The 20,108-nt window shown below is 35.4% G+C and overlaps 1 protein-coding gene across 2 annotated transcripts; it reads left to right on the top strand.

The window, feature by feature from the left end:
• Positions 1-5,449: 5,449 nt before the first annotated feature.
• Positions 5,450-16,025, top strand: LOC149001973 (rhodanese-like domain-containing protein / PPIC-type PPIASE domain-containing protein). Of its 2 annotated transcripts, none has more exons than XM_089137393.1 (8): positions 5,450-5,866; positions 6,050-6,178; positions 8,544-8,632; positions 10,506-10,606; positions 13,532-13,642; positions 13,939-14,047; positions 15,193-15,243; positions 15,727-16,025. In XM_089137393.1, the coding sequence occupies exons 1-8, from the start codon at positions 5,656-5,658 to the stop codon at positions 15,805-15,807; spliced, it is 882 nt and encodes a 293-aa protein (XP_088993519.1). In that variant the 5' UTR covers positions 5,450-5,655; the 3' UTR covers positions 15,808-16,025. The 2 variants fall into 2 exon arrangements, with proteins under 2 accessions (XP_088993519.1, XP_088993518.1); XM_089137392.1 differs by having other exon boundaries at positions 8,541-8,632; positions 15,727-16,006.
• The last annotated feature ends 4,083 nt before the right edge of the window (positions 16,026-20,108 follow it).

Genomic DNA, 20,108 nt, shown 5'->3' with positions numbered 1-20,108 from the left:
ACAATTTATCTGGTAGGCTCCCATGTCATGAAATCGTGGTCCTTGACACGAAGGACTCTTTAGCCTAATTCGCTCCTTAAGCTTCTAAAACTACAAGCCAAGACATGTTTGTCTTCATGAGTAAATGTTCATTGGCTAGGTATGGTCTTTAAAAGAAAATACAAAAGAAAGTAATTCAATTTTGATCATAAAAATTACCAGAATAAGAATTATTGGCAGTTATCTTATTTATATTTAATAATAATAAATAAATTATATTTTTTAAAGATTATAGCTTACAAATTAGAATCTTAAAAAATATATATATTCATTTCATTATTTTTTTTTTTAATTTATATTAGAGATGAGAAATTATAAATAGCTTGATTTCTTGCGTAAGAGATCTTGTTCATTGCCAACTAAACTAATATTTATAGTTGTATATGTTTTATTGTATTAACTTTTAAGTTTTGACGACAGATTCTATAAGACCCGTTCCCTTGCTCTGAAGAGTTACAAAGAAATTTTTCAAAAAAGAAAAAAAATTAAAGGTGATATAGTGTTATAAAACAACATAGGAAACTAGAACCAGAAGAGAGAAATCTGCAATTGCAAGTGTTTTCTGTTTGACTCCACCATGTCCATGGAAGCTCTAGCAATGGCTGGAGCAGATTACCAGGAGTGTAACATTGATCTTCATCTCTGGGAACGCAGGCAGAACCTGGATCCTCCACCACCTCATTTAAGAGTTTCGCTTTGGAGAAGTAGAAGCCTTCCAGTTAGCTTCAACAAGAATGGCAATAGAAGCAGGCTCAGAAACGTTTCATCATCCAAACATATCTGCAAGAAAGCTGATTTTGATCGAGTAGAGAGCATCCCAGAAACCAGTCGCCAAAACCCAACTCCATTACCTTCATCATCTTGCAATGAGGATCAAGAAGCAGAGGTGGGAAGCCCAGAAAGCCATGGTTGGAAGCGAGTCTGGTTCGAGATTTTCTGTTCAAACGGTCTCTTCAGTTGTTTCTCCTAATAGGTCACATAGATTTCTCTCTTTTCTTTATTAATGGATGTTTTGCCATAGATTTAGTAATAGGTTAAAAAAATGGAAACTAAGGAGAGAAAAATGTGGAAGGTTTAGATTACTGCTTGTAATGGAATTTGTATGAGGGAAATGCTTCACTGAAAGTCCTTGATTTTCTTAGCAATTAAAGTAATGATTTGAATGGATTACCCAAAATAGAAAAAGTAATGATTTGAATGGAAGGTTTAGATTTAATGGTAGGAGCTACAGTATTGAGATTTGCTGATCAGAACCTAAAATTATTTCCTTCTAATTTATTTTCTTTGAATGCTTTCCTCTCATGTGAAGCTATTCAACTTTTTTTTTGAATGTAAGATTTTGTCACTTCAAAGATTTGTTACACCACAGCAAGACCTTACATGTAAAAAGAAAAAAAAAAAAAAATATCCTTTTTCTAACTCTTGTCATGTGAATGTTGATGATGTCTTAGTCGAGTTTGGAGTTGGACGAGTTCAGATTATGGCATTGTCCATAGTGGTAGTACTTGTGAAGTAAGGCCATATCAAGTGTATGAAGACTCCTGCGTTTAGCAGAGTCTAGGGAGAGTTGAACGCAACCAAATATGCAAAATGATTAGCATAAACATAAGTTACTTTTAAAAATTATAAGAAAATTATTCATATCAAGTGAAATAAACGTTAGTATTTGACAGTGCAAGGTTTAAGAAGCTCCTCAAAGATTTGCGGTGTCAATCATTTGTAATTTGATCTCTTCTCTGTGTCAAAAATTGAAAATTTAACGGATTTTATCGTTTTGTAGTTGGAATAATAATACAAGAAAATTGTTAGTTTCATGACTATATAAATAGATAAATATATATATATATATATATATATATATATATATATATATATATATATATATATATATATTTTTTTTTTTTTTTATATATTTTTTTTGGGTAAATTTTTCAGGAATAAAATGTAGAAACTGCATGACCCAACAACATACATGAACAACACTTTAGGTTAATTGATACATGAAAAACTAGTGTCCATTGTAATAGGTGTAAATCGATGAACATTTGATGTAACATGTGACAAAGTGAGGAGAACTCAAGGGAAATGCTACTTTGGTGAATTTTTGTTTGTTGCTACACATATATCTCCTGTGTGGTTTTCAGATCGCAATACGCAACATTTTCGAGATTCAGTGGTTGTGAATCAAAGATTAAGGATATTCTACCATTCAGGGTAGAGGAATCTGCTTCCCTCATGCCCCTCCACCACAAATTTAAGAGGAAGCCCACTTATGAGCATTGATAAAGTGAACCATAAATGCTTAGGTTGGGCTTCTTCCTGATTCTGTGGTGGACAAGTGTGGGGGGAGCACAATTCTATATCCACAGGCTAGAGGATCAAGACTATATAAGGCTGGAGAAATTCACAACCATTGGTTCTCAAAAATATCACTTGTCGTGATCTGAGAGCTACACATGAAATATCCCATACGGCAGTAAACAAAATTCGTACCATTCCCACCTCTTCCCCTGATGAAAGTATCCGTTTCAATCTGGCCCAATGCATGTGCTCTGTAGATTGGGCTTGAGACAGTATTTTGGGCTTCTTAAAATTCAGCCCATCCAACTGTAGTTTTGGGCTTTTTTTTGCCCAGCCCACTTACACTACAACAAAAATCCCTTATACCTACTTATAGTTAGATACGGTTTTTTTAACCAAAGCTACAAATCTTTTCTAACTACAATTTTTTCATGGGTAGTGATATAAAATAATTATTGCTACATGAACAAATATATTTATAGATGTGCTTGTAAAAGTGTAACTAAAAAATATAGTAATATGAACAACTTTTTACTACAGTATCTTAAAAAAAAAAAAAAAAGATAGAAGCGGGACCCAGCAAATCCTCCTAATATATAATGGCAAAGTGTGGCCAATGATGGGTTACTAAAGCGGTTAAAGGCCCAACTTCCCTATGGGAGGTCTTGGGTTCGCACCCGTTCGGCGGTAGCATTATCTTTTGATTTCTTAATTTTAATGAAGGGCAAATTCGACATTATATATTCAAACTTAACGGCTACTTAACACCATTATAAGAAAGGGGTAATACTAATTTCGTAAAGAACAGGATTTTATTAGTAATAAAATCAAACTACAGGGGACCAACAGTAATTATCCCTATTTTCAATGATGGCGGTTGTGGGTTGCAGCACAAGCCGTGCTAACAGCCAAGTAAATAAAATATGGAAAGTTATTTAAAAAATATAAAAAGCCTAATAAATATTTTTGAATTCAGAAGAAAAAAAATGAGAAAAATAATTTTATTCCTTAATTCATTAATTGACAGCAGCACAAGCCGTGCTAACAGCCAAGTAAATAAAATATGGAAAGTTATTTAAAAAATATAAAAAGCCTAATAAATATTTTTGAATTCAGAAGAAAAAAATGGAAAAAATAATTTTATTCCTTAATTCATTAATTGACAGCAGAGTACCAGGAATATTTCTGCAGTCATCAAAATTGAAGATTCTGATTTGCATTTTCATCAAAATCAACCAAATTAAGATTATACAAATACATTTTAATCAAAATTTGTTTAGCACAAAATTACATACATGCCATTAATTTGATTAGTATGTTAAATTAGCTTTAGAATTTAGCCTTACGGTTAATTTAAAATACATTTAATTAAGTGACTAAGATTTTTTTAATCCACCATTTTTATTTTACCTAGATTTTCCTTAGAAATGAAATGTCAATTCATGACTTGAAGATCCTAATTAAGTAATTAATTGATAGATAAACAGTCTGAGGTCCAAAGTTGTAATGGGCATGAACCTAATCAACCTATACAAGACCAAAATAATAACACATTAGTAATCAATAAAAAAGGACAAAAACGAATTAGGTCTAAAAGAAGTTAATTTGAAAACTGGAACTTAGAAATTCAATTGTGATATAATTACAATAATCTACATTTAACAGTGAAAGGTTGTTGTAAATGTATGCAGGGGTAGGCTTGTCCTTTTACATTGTTTTAGGACTAGGTTGTCTTATTGATTAGTTTGAAGGGCAAAGTTGTCTTTTCAGTTATTTTATTTGTATACATGAATTGGGGGTTTTTAGGGTATCGATTCAAGTTGAAGCTCATACGATTTCTCCTACTCTCTCTCATCTTCTTGCTCTCGGTTCTCTCTGGTTATGGCTCTCGGTTCTGAGAGTGGTGCTTTGGTTATGATCTAGTTCTTCAAAATTGATGCTCTAATGCTGGTTAATAGCATCTGCTATTGTATGCGTTGAAGGCACTGGCTGTGGTGTTCTTGGCTTGCACAGAAAGGAGAAAAGCTTCGGTTGGACTGCTGGTTACAGTTGTGGTTATTCCAAGTCTTGTATATTCTCTCTTGGTCCATGTATAGAGTATTCACATCTTGATTTAGGGTTGTAACCTTGATTTGACTATTTGATGATTGCATAGCTTGTTGAGTGCTCAACTCATCCTTGGATGTAGGTCTTAGGACCGAACCAAGTAAATACCATGTGTCATGCTTGCTTGATTCTTTCTTTCTTGTTTCAATTCCGCTGCGTATATGTTAGATTTCTTAACAAAGGTGATTAGTGAAACTCCCCACTATGTAATATCTTAAAATATAATCATTTCTAGGCAAATGTTGGCATTCCTTGTGAACCATCAAACTTAAACACTCGTCAATTTGTACAGGGAAGAACTCCCCATTACGAAAACTCTGATTTTGGTTCTCAAGATCAAATGGAAGACCGCATCCATCAGGGTTCACTTGTAGTGATATTGTGAAGCTCAAATGGAAGAAATGACTTGGGGGACCAAGGTAGAAGAGAATCAAGAATGCTGAGATGAGAGCTTCTGAAATCAGCATAGAAGACTTTTCAAAATGAGGGTCTACTTTGACCACCCTGTTTTGGTGTTTTCAAACAATTTTGAAAAGAGGTATGGTTTGGTTTGTCTAGTCCGGACCGGATGGGTATGGTATGTCCGATTGTAAAACTGTCCGATTCCCTCACTTAACTCCCTTAAGGGCCTGATTGGTTACTTGAGTCTGAAGATTTTAAAAATCTAGAGATTTCAAATCTATGGAGTCATAATTCATAAAATTAACTGTTTGGTTAGGCTGAATCTTTGGGATGAAATCTATAGCTTCATCATAAAAAAACATTTATGGAGTCATGGTTCAAATGTTCAATGCTTTTATAATAGGGATGAAATCTCTAGATATCATGAATTCATGAATTCACACAACCAAACGAGTATAAATCTCTTATTCTGTGAATCCTGAAATCTCTATATTCATATAACCAACCAGGCCCTTAAAAGTGCATGTACAAGAATCAACGGTCAGAATTTATTTGGAGCGCACCGGACGGTTCGCTTTAACTGTTCTGCGCACAAGGAAAATCGACCGGATCCGTAGTTGACCAGGTTCGTAGCCAAATCTGCACCCGGATCGAGTTCGTCACCAGGAGTTCATCGCCCATAGCAGCACTCTGAACACGTTTGTCATCGAAACATGATCATCAATTCCCTATAACAACAGAATAGAAGGGATCAAGAGAGAGAGTGTTCACCACTTATGAACTTTTTCAGCCCAAGAGCACATAGCGATGGTGAGGGCTACTCACTTCACATCTGCAACTCTATGCCCCCTCAGATTCTCTGTATTTTCGTCTCTGTGTGTCTCATCATTGCGAAGACCTCATAAGTTCTGTGCACCTGCTTTGTTGCTCACATCTCTTCCCAAAACCTTCACACTTCCTTCTCAGAGCTTCGGGTGCTTCTCTCCCATTGCTGGCGAAGCAAGGCTGAACAGAATAGGTCTGTAGTTTCGGTAAAACCTTTCTTGCTATCTTGTTGTTGCGATTCTGTTTCATCTTCTGATGGTTTGTCTTTTTATTTTAGTTTGAATTTAATGAAATTTACAGCTTATATCATTGAAATTCAAATTTCTACTGGTAGTTTATCCGGTCTTAGGAGTTGCTTATTTTATATCTTTTTCAGCTTCATTTAGTACTGGAAACAATGTTGGAGGAGGTGGTGATGAAAGGAGGGAAATATTGGTGCAGCACTTACTTGTTAGCGAAGACAACCTTAAGCTGTTGCCGGAGATCCAAAAGAAAATTTCAGAAGGTTGGCTTTGATAAGGTTACTGTGTCCGAATGAATATATAGTTGCTTTCTTTGGTGAAACTTCTCCCACCATAAAGCGTATATTTATTACTTGTGGTTTGTGTGTGAACTTGTGTCATATTGCTGTGAATTTGAAGAAATTATACGGTGTCACATCACACTCTCACCAATGAATTTCTGGGCTGAGGCAATGTTTTACCATCTTGTATGTGTAAAAAGTGGTTACTCACATAATAATTCACAAATTCATATGTGCTAACAATGTGATGTTGTTTCTAGAATTATTGTGCCGGGTATAATTAGAATTTACATGATTATATAGAAATCAACCTCAACCATAATGATGTAGCAAAATATCTGAAGTAGGCTTATTTTCAATGGTAAAGAGTCTTCATTGTATTGGATACTTTAATGGATCTGTATACTGGTAGGAGCGTGGCATATGAGATTAGTCGACTAGTCTGTCTTTATTGTTCTTTTTGTGTTGAAGTTAGTTAAGTCTATTCCTAAACTCCTCTGGAATTTGAACCCATATTTCACTTAAAGTCTACATTAGGCTTCAGTGTCCTAGTTTGAACGGGATATGTCAAAATATGTGTCTGGTTTAACTATTTCAATTGGTAGTTTGTATTCCAGGTTTGTTTAGGATCCTTGGAGGCCTATGTTTCTAAATCTTACATATAATGTAAAGGCCTGTGCCCTAATTTACGCATTAGTGATTAATATTATTGAATTTTCCTTCAAGATATAGCTGTGTGGATTCAAATTATATCTGGATGGATTTCAGTTGTGCTTAGCATGATTTGGAATTTGACTGAAAAGTCAAGATTTTGGTGAAAGGTGGATCCAACAAGGGTTGGAATGAAACATATATCATAATTCATGCTAATTTTACTGAAATAAATCCCACCAAAATCCAAAAATTGTGCTTGTTGTTGATGCTGGTTCCTTGGAGGATGAGTAGATTCTCTTCAAAGGGTAAGTGGACTCATGACATTTGAATGTTTTGTTGTATTTCCTTATCAATCTACTCCTCAGCTTACCCTTTTTTCTTTTCTTTTTTCTTGTCTATGTCACCCTTGGTTGCTGGCCAGTTTAAGCTTGCTTTAATGATGTAAGACTAGTGTTTTAACACCTACGGCTTAATTACAATAAAAGTTGGTGGGAAATAGGTATAAGGAATTGAGGTTTTAAGAAATAGTAGGGAAAATAGGGGAAGTGTATGGAATAGCAACTATTTTGGGATTGTGAACTGTACTAATGAACAGTAACTTAGAAGAAAAAGAGAAGACATCAAGAAAGGAGAGAAAACTGGCCACTTAGGGAATCACGAAATTAAAAGAAAGGGCAAATAGAAATATAATCCATTTGGATAGTAAAAAAATAGGAGAAGTGCATGGGAAAGCCACTATTTTGGGATTGTGAACTGTACTAATGGAGCAGTAACTTAGAAGAATAAGAGAAGAGATCAATAAAGGAGAGAAAACTGGTCACTTAGGCAACCGCCAGATCAAAAAATATATAATCTGTTCCATTCTATAGTTGGAGAGGTTCTTTTGCATATTTGTAGCAAAAGAAGAAAAGCAAGTCTCCTAAATCTGAAGCTCTTAGGTAGCTAGACTAAATTAATTAGCCAGGATCGTAAATACTTAGCTAATTAAAACTGTTGAAGTGTAAGTCTTCTAGATGATATCTTGGGCCTGACACAGATGACTAAAAGAGAATTCTTTAATGACTGTGCTACCTAATGGGCTAGACTACTAATTAAATATCTGTTTTTATATACGCATTTAGAGTGAACTTTGAGCCTTATAATTGATCTCAGTACAGACAAATCCAAATAATTAAAAGCCCATACATAATACATTATTGAAATAGGACCAATCTTCTGGAACATGCCTACATCATTTATTCTCCTGTATCTGCCTCTTAGCTACTCAGATTTAGGTTACATTTGGGATACTAACTTCTGTTTGCATACTCTCTTGAATACATTTCTGAAAATAGTTTCAGTATTCAATTTTTAGCAGATCTGCAACTCTGTTGGTGTAATCACTCTGGTATTTCTCCTTGCACCCTTGTTTAGACCTCTGTCTGCAAATCTTATTCTGTTTTGGGACTGATATTGCATCATCTACAATTTAATTACTTCGCACAGTATGCAACCATTCTTTATGTCTGAGATTGTGATGTGACATATTGAACGGTATCTCCTTTGTACTTTAATACAACAGACATGATTTATCTCTCTCTTGTGTTCTCTAATTGTACTTAGAATATTGCTCAGGTTTGGGAGACATTTCCTTTGTCAATTTGCAGTTGTGAAATCACTTTTCTTTATACAATTTGATGTTTTGCTCTAGGAGTGGACCTGAGTGACTTGGCTGTGGAATACTCAATTTGCCCATCCAAAGAACAGGGAGGAATGCTTGGGTGGGTGCAGAAGGGCCAAATGGTACATTTAATTCTGATATCTGGTTTTGTTTATATTCTCTGTATAGTGTATGTAATAAGATATCTTGGCAAGTAGAAAATAACTTCTTTATTTTGTACCCTCATCCATTGGGTCGTAAGATCTGAGGTGTGAATCATCTTTCTTATCCCCTCTTTTCTGAACAGAAAAGGAAATTTAACTATTATTTGATGTTAACTACTGAAATTTCAGAAGATAATGGTGTTTAACTTTTTACATTTAAAATAAGTATGTCAGAAATGTTGACCGTATAAGCTTTCCGTTTCTGCTAAAAGGTCATTTTTATTAAGAAAAAAGTGAGAGAAGCTGTCGGCGGCGGGGGGGGGGGGGAGGGGCTGATAAAAAAAAAAAAAAAAGGGGGGAGGGGGGGACGGTGAAGGGGGTAAAGAAAAAAAAAAAAAAAAAGAAGGGAAGAAGGGGGGGGGGAGAGAAAAGGAAGAGTAGGGAGGGGAGGGGAAGAAAAACCCAAAACCCGAGGGGGGGGGGCCTGGCAGGGAAACCCCAAAAAGAGGGGGGGGGGGGGGGGGGGAACGGGGGGGGGAAAAAAAAAAAAAAGAATTTATAATGCAAGGCTTTAATACAAAAACCCCTCCCCCACCTTCCGCAATGCCATTGACAAGGGGAGGGCTTTCTAAGAAGATTAACAAATACACCAACCAGAGCTCAGTTCATCTGAACAAGTCTGAGATGTGGTGTCCCTGTTGCGTCATTTGACATCTCCTGCACAATGTTCATTGGCCACCTATTCATCAGTTGGGAGGTTTATAATTAAGCTGGCGAAACTGCTAAAAGATCTGATATCAGGTTAGATTCTCAAAGGTAATGAGAAATCTTCTAGGTAACCTTGTGTCCTTATCTGAGTAGAGCTTTAAGCTTGCCATCTCTGTAGTACATACCATGGCAACCGATCTTGCTGAACATGAATACTAAAGCTGCAGAATCATTTTTTATCCAAACTTCCTGCAATTCCATTGTTGCCACCATTTCTAACCAATAGATCAATACTTCAACTTCAGAGTTGTAATTTATTTTGATCCCAGCACCTTCTAAAGTGCATCAGCAGTTTGAAAAATTCCTCCAGCTCCCAGCAGCAGTGGATTTCTACAGAATTACCAACAAAGTTTAGTTTGGTCCAGCCTTGCATTGGTTTCACCGAGTAAACTTCTTCCTGTGACCTTGATTACAAGGGCTTACGTTCAACCACTTTCTTCTACAGGGCAGCATATCATCTTGTCAAAGTGGTCAATCCAACCAAACATTACTCAAGTGATCTAGCTCCTACATGATCATTTTCTTCACTTCCATCTTGGTCTCAACCTTTAAATCTCCTGGAATTCCTCTCTAGCCACACATAATAAGGAATGAGGACATGTCCTTTTTTCCACACAGAAGCCAAGGATAGGTTTCTTTCTTTTCTCTTCCACTATTCAAGCAGGGCTGCATCACTTATTTTGCCTGGGTTCTCAGGAAAGATCTAGATTTCATTTTGTGAGATGATGTTCTATGCAGTTCCTCATAGCATTTTTGGTCTTGAGAATCTGCTGACAGAAATTCTTTGTAGATGGAGTTTTAAGATAGGTATGTTTTCTTCCCGAAGTCTGGGTAAGTCGGGACTATAATCCCATAAATCAGTTATATCTTTCAGTATACATTTTCCCTGACCTTTTGTTAAAATAATTATAACAGTTTGTACTGATATTTAAATTTTACTTTGTTTGTACACATCCAAATATTTTTCTATTTGGATTTTTCTTCTTTTTCTTTCCATTTTGCATTGAATTTTTTTTTTCTTACAAGGCCTCCTTGTATTCTTGTCGCAAAACAAAGCTTCACATAGCCTTCTTGTTGTTGTCAGGTACCAGAATTTGAGGAGGCTGCCTTCAATGCACCTCTAGGCAAGGTTGTGCGGTGTAAGACCAAATTTGGATGGCACTTGGTGCAAGTATTGTCAGAAAGGTATATAGAGAAAACCCGTATTTTGTGAACTGAGTATGCTGTTCCACCACTGCCTTCCTTTGGTGGGTCCTACTGCCTGTAACTGGTCTAGATATTGATGATTCAGACATAATTCCTATCTAGAATAAACTTCATCTAAATGACCAAAATGATGTAGTTGCAACTTGCAATTATATGTTTTGACTGGCATGACCCAATCTGAAGATCCGAACTGAGACAAACAATTCCCAAACTGTCTAATAGGGATTGACAGATTAATTTAATTATTTGGGGATTTCTGTAATTTTAAATTTTCTTTTACAGAAAATAGCTATTATAGGAGAATAGTTTCAGCTTTTTTATTTCACAAGGTGTAATTGTTTGAGTGTCTTTATCTTTGAAGAGTCTTTATATGTGAGCCTACCCTGCTGCCGTCGAATTGAATGGATTAAGTTTGAGTTGACATGGTTGCTTGACTGCTGGCCATGTGGCTCTCTCCTGTCCCCATCCAGGTAGTCTCTCTCTTAACACTCTTTCCTCTTCACATTGTTATTCTTTTTAAGGGTGGCCTGCATTTTTTCTGGGTATTGCTCAGAGCCCATTTGATTTGAATCAACCTGGTTTAAAGTTTGGTGGGTTTAGAAATCCTATGCCACCCTTACCCAAGACCTCCTACAACCTGGAGTTTTTAAAATGTTTAGATTTCTATTGGAACTGTTGGGGCCATTTAATATTGAACATAAACACTTGTTGTTTGGGTTTGATAATACTTGGGTCTGGCTGTAATTCGTAGTTGGAAATTTCAGCTCGTTGGAGCTCTTTTGAATGAAGTCTATTAATTGAAGCTCATATAGGTTACTACTGGTTGCTCATATGATGAGGAAGAAGATTCTTCTGTTTGGTATTGATATATTTCGTTCTGTCTGTAAAATCCCTCATATCTCTGGTGCCTCATACTTCATCCCTCATTTTACTTTAACTGGCAGAAAGGCCAACTTTTCAAAATTTCTTGTACAGTTTGCTCATGTATATGGATTTAGTTCAGACTTCACAGTACATTGGTACAAGTAATAGTATTGGTTGTTACCATTACTAATGCATTTTCTTTTGTGGGCTGTATCAGTATGTATTCTGGATAAAAGCAATATTTTTCATAAAAAATTAAATGTCTTCTGTATTGCGAATCTTATACCTAGAAGTCATGTTACTTGATTGCTGATTGCTTCAGTTTTAGGATGAACTTTTCTTGAAATTATGCCACTCATTCTTCTATTTCAGAATTACTTCACTTTCTGTGTGTCCATACAGATTCAAAAGCAGGATTTTGCGATCCTTGGTTGCATTACATAAAAATATTGATCTTATATATTTTTGTTGCATAATATTGCAATTTACATGTAACTATGAGAGGATTTAAAGGTCATTCCTTTTTCTCAGAGGATGGAACGAAAATTTTTGGGCCAATGCGTACTTGTGTACAAATGTGCATGTGTAATGGGATCTTGGTACCGTTCTTGCAACAAAATCAGAATCCTTAATAGACTATGATTAGGATGCGAGAATTGCAAAGCTGAAGTCAGTTTAAGCAGTCCTTGTCCCTTGTGAATTTATGAACTTATGATCAGCAACCACACACCTTCAGGAATCCTCCGAAACAATGGCATACTACTGGCCTCTGGAAATATTCGGAAATGAAATTGCAGGAGCGGAGGAAGAATTGAAAAAAAGACATAGAGGATATAAGCAAGGATTCTTTTTTTTTGGTACAAAGGCGCTTTTTATATATGGGGATAGGGATAATACAAATGCCGCCGGTAGGAGTTGAACCCATGACCTCTCCACTGTGAAGTGGGTTCCTAACCATCCTACTACTCCTCCATTGGCATAAGCAAGGATTCTTACCAAGGCATAGGTTGGCATCTCACCAAGCAGCCTATCATTGTAGTACTAGGCTCCTCTGAATCTCACATGTATTGGCCTAAACTAGAAAATTCATTAAACTTTTTAACTTAAATTCTTACTAGCAATCTTTTTATTGTGTCTGGGAGGACTAGTCCAATTGGAACTTTCTCTGGTGGGACTATCACTTTGGTATTTCCTCCAAGACTCTTTGATCATTTTAATGGGCTGCTCATTTTCAAGGGCTTTGCACAATCATCAACAAACTGACTTACGCAACCATCAATGAACTGACAATGAGTGGGGTTTCAGACTCTAGATAGTTGTAAAATAACTAGATAATGGTTTCCAAATTCTTCATACATGCATTAATTATTTTTACCCTTCTTTGACTAAAACTTGGCCTGGATTATCAACATTTGTTTTTGGGAACCAGAGAACATCAGACCTGATTGGCCTGGCCTAAACCATCTGAAACTGGTCCAGTCGAACCGAAACAGGTCCATTAGAGGAAACCATAGGCTAAGGAAGAGGCCTGCTTCCTACCTTTTTGCAATGTTATTTTCTGGGGACTGAGGAGAACTTATTACTTATCTGCATCAGTTGGGTACAAGTATGAAATTATGATAGGTCAGATGCCTATCTCTGGGACATTAAAGATAAAATCTCATTCTTCTTCATTTTGTAAGATTTTGATGGCACTGGATGGAGTGGATAATTTATTTACATCAGTGTGTGAACTTCCTCCCCCTCTTCCCTATTCTTTTGTTAATATTAGTTACTTAGAATTCGGTTTTATATGATCTGACTTCCCGATAATCCGTCGATTTTGGATTTAAATGATTATCCTTAATTCTCTTATAAAACTTTTATCCTATTCTAGTGTGTATAAATCTGAAATTTAGGTTTTTATCCATCTAGCTGGTAATGAGTAGTTGAGGAAGAAGGCCTATCAATAAAGTATCACCTGCACACCTGTTGTACATACTAGTATCTATGCAGCTTCTAACTGCTGTTTTATGTGTTTCTTCCCTACTCTGTTTCTAGAGAAGTGGCCTTGCTTCAAGTCATCGAACCAGAGGATCTTCATGCCAAAATGCAAGATCCGTCCTTCCTGGATGAGGCTCAATTGATTGATGTTCGAGAACCTGAAGAAGTGTATGCACTTACATCTCCTCTCCTACATTCACCAGCAATGTTTATATGAACTGTTTTTCTCTTCAAGTTTTTAAAGATCAAGGTCGGCCAGTGGTTATGGACTGTACAATACCAATATACCATTTCTGGATTTGGACATTTGATGATAATGAAAACTGATTTGATGCTTTGGTCAAGATTTCTGTAATGACACTCGTCTGCTTTCTTCTGCCAGATATGTAAACTGTTTTGCTCACTTCATCTTGCTATTTATATTTAAATCTCTATTCTTACTTTTGGATTATTGGTGAGGACAGTGCCCAAGCGTCCTTGCCTGGTTTTCAGGTTCTCCCCCTCCGACAGTTTGGAACATGGGGGCCAGAAATAACAACTAAGTTCGATACTCAGAAGGATACTTATGTGTTGGTGAGTTCTGTTCATAAATGAGCCCTATTCCTCCTTTTTTTTTTTTTTTTCCTTTTTCTAATTATATTTTATTTTTCATGTAGAAGGTAAAACAATAGCATGCATCATGTTTCCCTTCTTGAAATTTTTAACCTTCATTCTTGTTTCACTTCTTATCTATTATTTTGTCTAATCTTTAGCTGGAATTCACTGATGTTTGTATTGTACCTTACGTCTATTCCTAGACTCAAAAAGTAATTTGCTATTTTTCTTAATATTTTTTGGCTTATTTTATATGTAGTTCACTCCCGATGTATTCTATTACAACTGGTTAGCAATGGTTACAAATAGATCTAAAGGCTAGGCTGGGGCACCTAACTATTTGAATAAACATCAGTTCAGTTTGTTTTCTGAATTTTTTCCCCTGTGGATTGTTTAGTTTCTGTTATGGGTTCAATAGTATAAGTGGGAGTCTACCCAAGGATTTAAAGATATATCATTTCAGTTTTTTTCTGAATTTTTCCTGCTGCAGATTTTGTAGTTGTTTTTTATTCAATAATGTACCTGGTAGATTCCAAGTGCACTTAGGTTAATTTCTAGCCTGGTTAATCTTTTCTAAATCTATTTGTTTTTCAAGATCACAAGTCTGATCCTCTCAACTTGTATTTCCCTGCTGTTGCTCTGTTTCTTTGTTAAGTTGAGTTCTGTTTTTCTTGGACTGTGTTCAGATATCATACTGGTGATTCCTAAAGCATAAGTGTGTTATCAGTTTGAGAATTTTCTATTTGATTCTTGGAGTTCTAGGCTGCTTCCTGAAATTCTAGTTGCACTAAGTCTCTGCTTAAGTACTATTCTGTTATCAAAATTAGTTCAGACTCTGCAGGACTCTTCCTCCACCAGAGTAGACCTCTGGATTAAAATTATTAGGTATTCTGATTTATGTGTCTGATGAACTCCATACGCAAATTTTCTTTTGTTCCATATTTTGTGGACCTCAGCGCAGCAAAATGATGAATTATTGTGTGGTGGTCACCACTGCTAATTTGTTTTGTGTGTCCTGACAATTTCTTGTAGAGATAGTTGCCATTGCTTATCGTATTCATATTATGGGTCTCTTGTTTATTCTCTTTACAAGGTATTTACTATTGTTCATTTTTAATCTGCAGTGTCACAAAGGGATGCGGTCATTACAGGTGGCCAAGTGGTTGCAAACACAGGTACCCTTTTTCAATTATTTTGTTCTTGTGGAATATTGAAGTGCATTTTCTTGAGGTGGGGGTAGAACTTAAAAGCCTCACTAATTGAAATAATCATATGGTGTCTCTTGTCATCTTTGAAGGCACCAGCTTATCATATAATATAGAGTTAGTGTGAGAGTGATAGTAGAAGGAAACTGGTTGATTTGGTTCATCATTGCTTGCAAACTGCAAGAATAAGAATAATGTTGCTTTTTATTCAACCCCAAAAAAATATGACCTTATTCCAAATTCAAATGTTAATGGAACATAGATGGGTGGTTGCTTCCATTTTCATGTGGTTTTTCTAAATTCCCCTTTTTTGTGTCCCCAATTCGTCCTCACTCATATGTAACAGTAATGTCTTTTGTTGAGTGAGTCCCCACTCAATATATTGATTAATTGATCAACTTGTTATACATTTGATGTTGTGTTTTTATCTAACAAATGGTTTTGATTGTTCAGGGTTTCCAGAGAATATTTAATGTGTCCGGCGGAATTCATGCCTATGCTGTGAAGGTAGATTCATCCATCCCAACTTACTGAAAGACACTTAACCTTATCAATGAAATATTTCATTTCTCCTATTGCTCCCAATGTAAGATTCCATATATTGAATACTCCTGCCAAGGGATTTTACATGTGTTGATATAATGTTCTACCCTTCAATAAGAAAAAATTTTGACAATATTTTTTTCCTGACTTCATCTTACATGAGATAATTTTCTGGTGGATTTAGAAATTATATCAGAGTTCAGAAGATTGTGGAAATAACCTAAAAATCTCAACTGAGCTTGTTTACCCATCTATTAGCATTTGCAGTTGAGCAGATTGATAGCTTAATCCATCAGGATCTAGCTCAGTAAGCTGTAGGTTTGATCTTTTTGTGGAAGCCCTTCTTTTATACACCTACCACTTTCAGCCATTCATTAAAAAAAGTCTTTGCTTGTCTGATCCTAAGATGGTATTTTCGAGATCTAACGATTGCAATCTCAATATCCTTACAATTAACGGTCCTCGTTGGATTTCGAAAATACTATTAATCCCGAGGGTTGTGTTGGATCAGCAAACAAAGATTAGTTAGCAAAATATGTTTGAAACTTTAGAAATTGAATTTTTATATAATTATCATTCATGCCCTGCTTTATATATTTAAATATAAGGCAAAGTTCTATTCTATATTTAAATTATATATAACAATTATCATGTAAATGAAGTCAAGGTGTGTGTAAACTGACCTGACCTAAGCATAGTTCGCCAAAAAAATTTAAAATACTGCCCGTTGCCTGTATTCACCAAAAGCCTCTACTTGAAATGAGAAAATAATATTATTAAAAATAACAATCAGGTTAAAATATCTGATACGATGTTCAAATGTCATGAGAACCGAAACCCGATCCGTTACGATGCACTCAATGAGAGATTCCAGCACTACGAGACGTTCTGTGAAACTTGCGAACAGAATCAACACCACCTACCCAAAAAACGAGATAAAAGATCTACCTAACTACTCCACCTCAGCCAGAACATTGAGATTTGTATTCTTGTATTCTTTTGGGGTTTCTCATCTCGGAAACAAAACCCCTAGTTTAATTTCCTCCAATTGAACATAGAAAATCTCCTCTTTACAGTGAAAACCCACTCAAAATCAACCCTAGATGGCCTATCGAGTTGGAGATTCAGTTGAAATTTATGGCCAGGAAGAAGGGTTTGAGGGTTCTTACTATGCAGCTAAGGTTCTTTCAGTGAAAAAGAAGCAAGTTCTGGTGGAATATAAGACATTGTTAGCAGATGATGAGTCTTGTTGGCTGAGAGAAATGGTTCATTGCAACAAAGTAAGGCCTCGCCCTTCCGAAATCAGAGTTTCTGAGTTTCATGTAGGTGATGAAGTGGATGCTTATGATAATGATGGGTGGTGGGTAGGGAAGATTACAAGAATTGATGAATCTAAGTATTATGCACAATTTGAAAGCTGTGGACCTGGAGTTGCAGAAGCAGTTTCTCAGGTGAGGGTCATAGATGAATCCAAGTATTATGTGCATTTCCCTTGTGGAGATGAGATTGGTTATTCCTTCTCTCAGCTGAGAGTTCATCAGGAATGGAAGAATGGGAGATGGGTTTCTTCCAGGTAAAGAGGGTTCCAAGGGATTTGTGTTGTTTGGTTATCTGGGTTCTTGAATGGCTTAGTTGTTCTTGATCTCTCTACAGTGGTTCTGTTGCTGTTCTTGAATGGCTTAGTTATCTGGGTTTGATGATTGCTGCTAATCTGCTTTCTGTAAATTTTATGTTTCAATTTCTCTAGAAAATATGTTTTTTGAGTGTGCATGTATTTTAGAGACTGGTTCTGTATTACATCCTTCAAAATAGGATGAAAAATGTATAATACCCAGGAAAAAATTCTTTCTTTTAAGTAGAAGATCGTTTGATGCAATAATCACCTTTTGAAATCCTTTTGCACTTGTTTCCACCATTGATAGCAAAAATAACCAAAGCTTCATCAATTGTAAATTCATCAAACCTGTTTGAAATTGAGATAGCTAGCAAAGCATGGTTTGGTACATGCTACAGAACAGAAATTTGTCAAAACAAAAATCAGATATGGTAACTGTGAGGCTCGTTAGTGTTAGATAAACCAAGAGGGTGAAGGATGGTTGATAAAAATAGAACACGGGGGTTATTTTCGTCCTTCTTGGTTTGAAATTTGAATTAGAGCATCCGTTTGTGGCTCTGTATTAGGACATTCATTTATGATACTTGAATTTATGACCCACACATAAATTTTAAAAATCACAGACACACCAATATATTTTAGATTGGCAGAGTGTCTCTTAAAATGGCACAATGGTACATTTTATTAGTAGATTCCATTAAGTGATGGTTAGATAATTCTTAAATTACCTTTAATTTCTTATGACTTTACAGTATTATTCTTAATCACTTGTCTCAAATTTTTTTATAATTTTACAATGTTGTCTTTATTGGAATTTTAATCATAATTTAATAAATTTCAATTAATTGCATCTTCTTCCTTTTACAAAAAAAAAAAATCATCTATCCTCCATCATTCTAGAAATGAAGGTAAGGATCTCAATTAACAACATCTTCTTCCTTTTACGCAAAGAAATCAAAAAAGAACCATCTATCTTCGATCGCTCCTTCATTCGAGTGGGAATGAGGAGGACAAGGATACCAATTAATAGCATCTTTTTACTTTCACAAAAAAAAAAAAATCATCAATCTTCTGGGAGTTCCGATGCAAAGAACTATTCACAAAGCAAAGAAGGGAGATTATCAAGAAAATAGTAAGTAATAGAGTGTGAAAAACTTGGGATCAACCCTAAAAGCATACTTGCATGAGATCGAGATTAAGAAAGAAATCCAAAAGAAAATTGATGAAAAGTAATCTTTCTACTATAATAGGGGTGTCAACGGTACTGTTTCGGGCTAGGCTTGACAGTTTCGGGCTGACCTAGCCCAAACATGGCCCATTAACAAAATTACAGTTTCAGACCGGTTTTGGTTCGGTGCCTTTTGTATTTGGGTTAATTAACGGTTTGGACTAACGGCTCAAACTCAGGTTGACTAATAGTTTATAGTGTGCAAGAAAAAACAATTGAGCACCCCACAACAAAAACCAAAATTTCATGCAAAGCAAAATTGTAATTGGTCAATTTCCATTAAAAAAATAAAAGTTATTCCATGTTGTAGAAAACCCACACGCCCTATAAAAATCAAGAACCTAAATAGTAAGTAGTAACATAGAGATTGCAAGTTCATTCCTCATGCTCCACTGAATGCTCTTCCAAAAACAAACCTTCAAACTAAAAATCATTTTAAATTTCATTTTGTGCTATGATTTATTGTTTTAAAATTGAGTTCTTGTTATATGAGAATGTAGATTTTTTTTTTCCTAAATGAAATTCATTTCTTTTTTTGGTTGGTATTTAGTTTGATATGCAAAATAAATACCTCTGGATTAGATAAGTATTTATTCAAGTTGAACAAACTTAATACATTCAGTTGAACAATTATACTTAATCCTTCTAATTGTCAATAGATTGACTCTTTGATTTTTGAATTCATGCATAATTTTTCTAATTGTCTGTACCAACTACCTAGTAGTAATATGACTATTTAATGTAAAATGACATAACAGATTGTAAAAAAAGGTTATAACGGGTTGCAATTCAGGTTTGGTCTGATGCGAGCTCTACAACCCTCATCCCAAACACAGCCTGTTGGAGTTCCGTTCAAGCTGGTTCAGGCTATAACGAGCCGATGTGGTTCTGCTTTAACAGTTTGGACTACAAATTGATACCCCTATACTAGAATGATGATGCAATGAATAGGAAGACCAACCTTTGTTTTTATTTTGGTAAATAGAACAATCAAATTTTCTTTTTTAAGGAAAAGGAACAATCAATCTCCTTCCTAATTCTTATAGTTAAAAAAAAAATAAAGATTGTAGAATTTTTTTTTTCTTTCTTTTTGTGGTAGGAATTGTAGATTCTTTTTGGGTGATAAATGAATGGTAATTTTTTTATTTTTTTCTAGATCTAAGGTTCTTCCAGCTAACTTACATATACTATATATATCCTCAAAGAAAATTTTATAATTAACATAGGTGGGACATCGCCCCTAGTCTTGTGAGGATTCAAACTCTGAACTTTTACATAGAAGTGTTGGCGCTTTTCGAGCTAAGCCACTCCTCCTCGAGATGTTGGTCCTAAGCCACTCACTCCTCCACGAGGTTTAGTAATAAAGAAATCATAGATTTTGATGCAAAAGAGAAGAAAAAAAGAAAAGAAAAATAAAATGGCCTATTCATTTGATTAAAAATAAAATGA

This window comes from Hakea prostrata, chromosome 10 (genome assembly GCF_041222555.1).
Source record: "Hakea prostrata isolate BN-2017 chromosome 10, UWA_Hpros_2, whole genome shotgun sequence".
Taxonomy (NCBI): Eukaryota; Viridiplantae; Streptophyta; class Magnoliopsida; order Proteales; family Proteaceae; genus Hakea; species Hakea prostrata.
Note: the sequence above shows the minus strand (reverse complement) of the source record. Positions and strands in the feature narration are given on the sequence as shown.

Bases quoted from the DNA above. Each gene is read 5' to 3' on its own strand.
- LOC149001973 (XM_089137392.1), top strand. From the start codon at position 5,656: ATGGTGAGGGCTACTCACTTCACATCTGCAACTCTATGCCCCCTCAGA. The intron at 8,633-10,505 runs GTACATTTAATT...TGTTGTTGTCAG, and splicing joins GGGTGCAGAAGGGCCAAATG to GTACCAGAATTTGAGGAGGC. The intron at 10,607-13,531 runs GTATATAGAGAA...CTCTGTTTCTAG, and splicing joins GTGCAAGTATTGTCAGAAAG to AGAAGTGGCCTTGCTTCAAG.